General features: G+C 41.0%; 1 protein-coding gene across 1 annotated transcript in view; it reads left to right on the plus strand.

Moving 5' to 3' along the window:
• rbl1 (retinoblastoma-like 1 (p107)) overlaps positions 1-752 on the plus strand; it is a 2,027-nt gene extending 1,275 nt beyond the window's left edge. Inside the window, exon 4 of the mRNA XM_035662644.1 lies at positions 492-752. Coding sequence (XP_035518537.1) covers positions 492-737 — 246 coding nt within the window. The 3' untranslated portion in view covers positions 738-752. The remainder of the gene's footprint in view (positions 1-491) is intronic.
• The last annotated feature ends 266 nt before the right edge of the window (positions 753-1,018 follow it).

Genomic DNA, 1,018 nt, shown 5'->3' on the forward strand with positions numbered 1-1,018 from the left:
AATGAAATCGACTTAAATCATCATTTGTGATTCACCCACTCTGTGTTGATCAGTCGGTGCTTTGTTCTGTAAATCTGTGCAGGAAGTAAATGTATTTTAAGATCCACCAACCATAAACAGAACAGAGGATTTTGTATTGATTATGTTTCATTCATATTGATGCTGTGACTCCCCCACTGGAGCTGAAAGTAAGTTATTAATCTCTCTTCTAGTATTTCAGCATCCCAGCACTGCAGCGGTGTATCTTTGATAAAAGGAGATGTTTTAAAACTAAAACAAACCGTGTTAATATCCCAAAAGATAATCATTTTTTTATTAAGGACTTTTCTACATTTCCTTTTTCTTATTTTGTGAATAGTTGTGCTACTATGTTTTGTTTATGTTGTCCAGTCGGGTCTGGTTAGCTTCCACGTCGTCTGACAGAATATAAACACACACGTATGTCGGCAGATGTTTCCGTCTTCTGAACTCGTCTCTGTGTGTGTCTGCAGGTGTATCACCTGGCCAGTGTGCGTCTGAGGGATTTGTGTGTGAAGTTGGACATCCCGTCGGAGCTGCGAGGGAAGATCTGGACGTGCTTTGAACACGTTCTGGTTCACTGTACCGATCTGATGCGGGACAGACACCTGGACCAGCTGCTGCTGTGCAGCGTTTACATTATATCTAAAGTGAGGAGACAAGTTTGTTCACCAAGTGCTTCATATTTAATTAAGAAAAAACTGGCGACTATGGTTTAGGGATGCAGTGTTGCCTCACAGGTAAATATGTTTCTGGCAGCGTAACAGTTTAATTTGTAAATCCATATTTTGGCCTTGGAGAGAAATATGTTTCTGGCAGCTGCTCTGAAAAACCTGAGTGGCTGCCAGAGAAACTCTACTCACAAAATCCTTGGCTCAAGTATCTTTAAATTCTCTCTTACATTTGTATGCACTTATGAAGGTGCTGCTTCTACCTGTAGTGTGGTCATTCAACAGAACAGCAGAATACGCAGCAGTTATTCATAGATGCCACCTACGTC

Source organism: Morone saxatilis, unplaced genomic scaffold, assembly GCF_004916995.1.
Source record: "Morone saxatilis isolate NCDOM2014 unplaced genomic scaffold, NCSU_SB_2.0 Contig18, whole genome shotgun sequence".
NCBI classification, from domain to species: Eukaryota; Metazoa; Chordata; class Actinopteri; family Moronidae; genus Morone; species Morone saxatilis.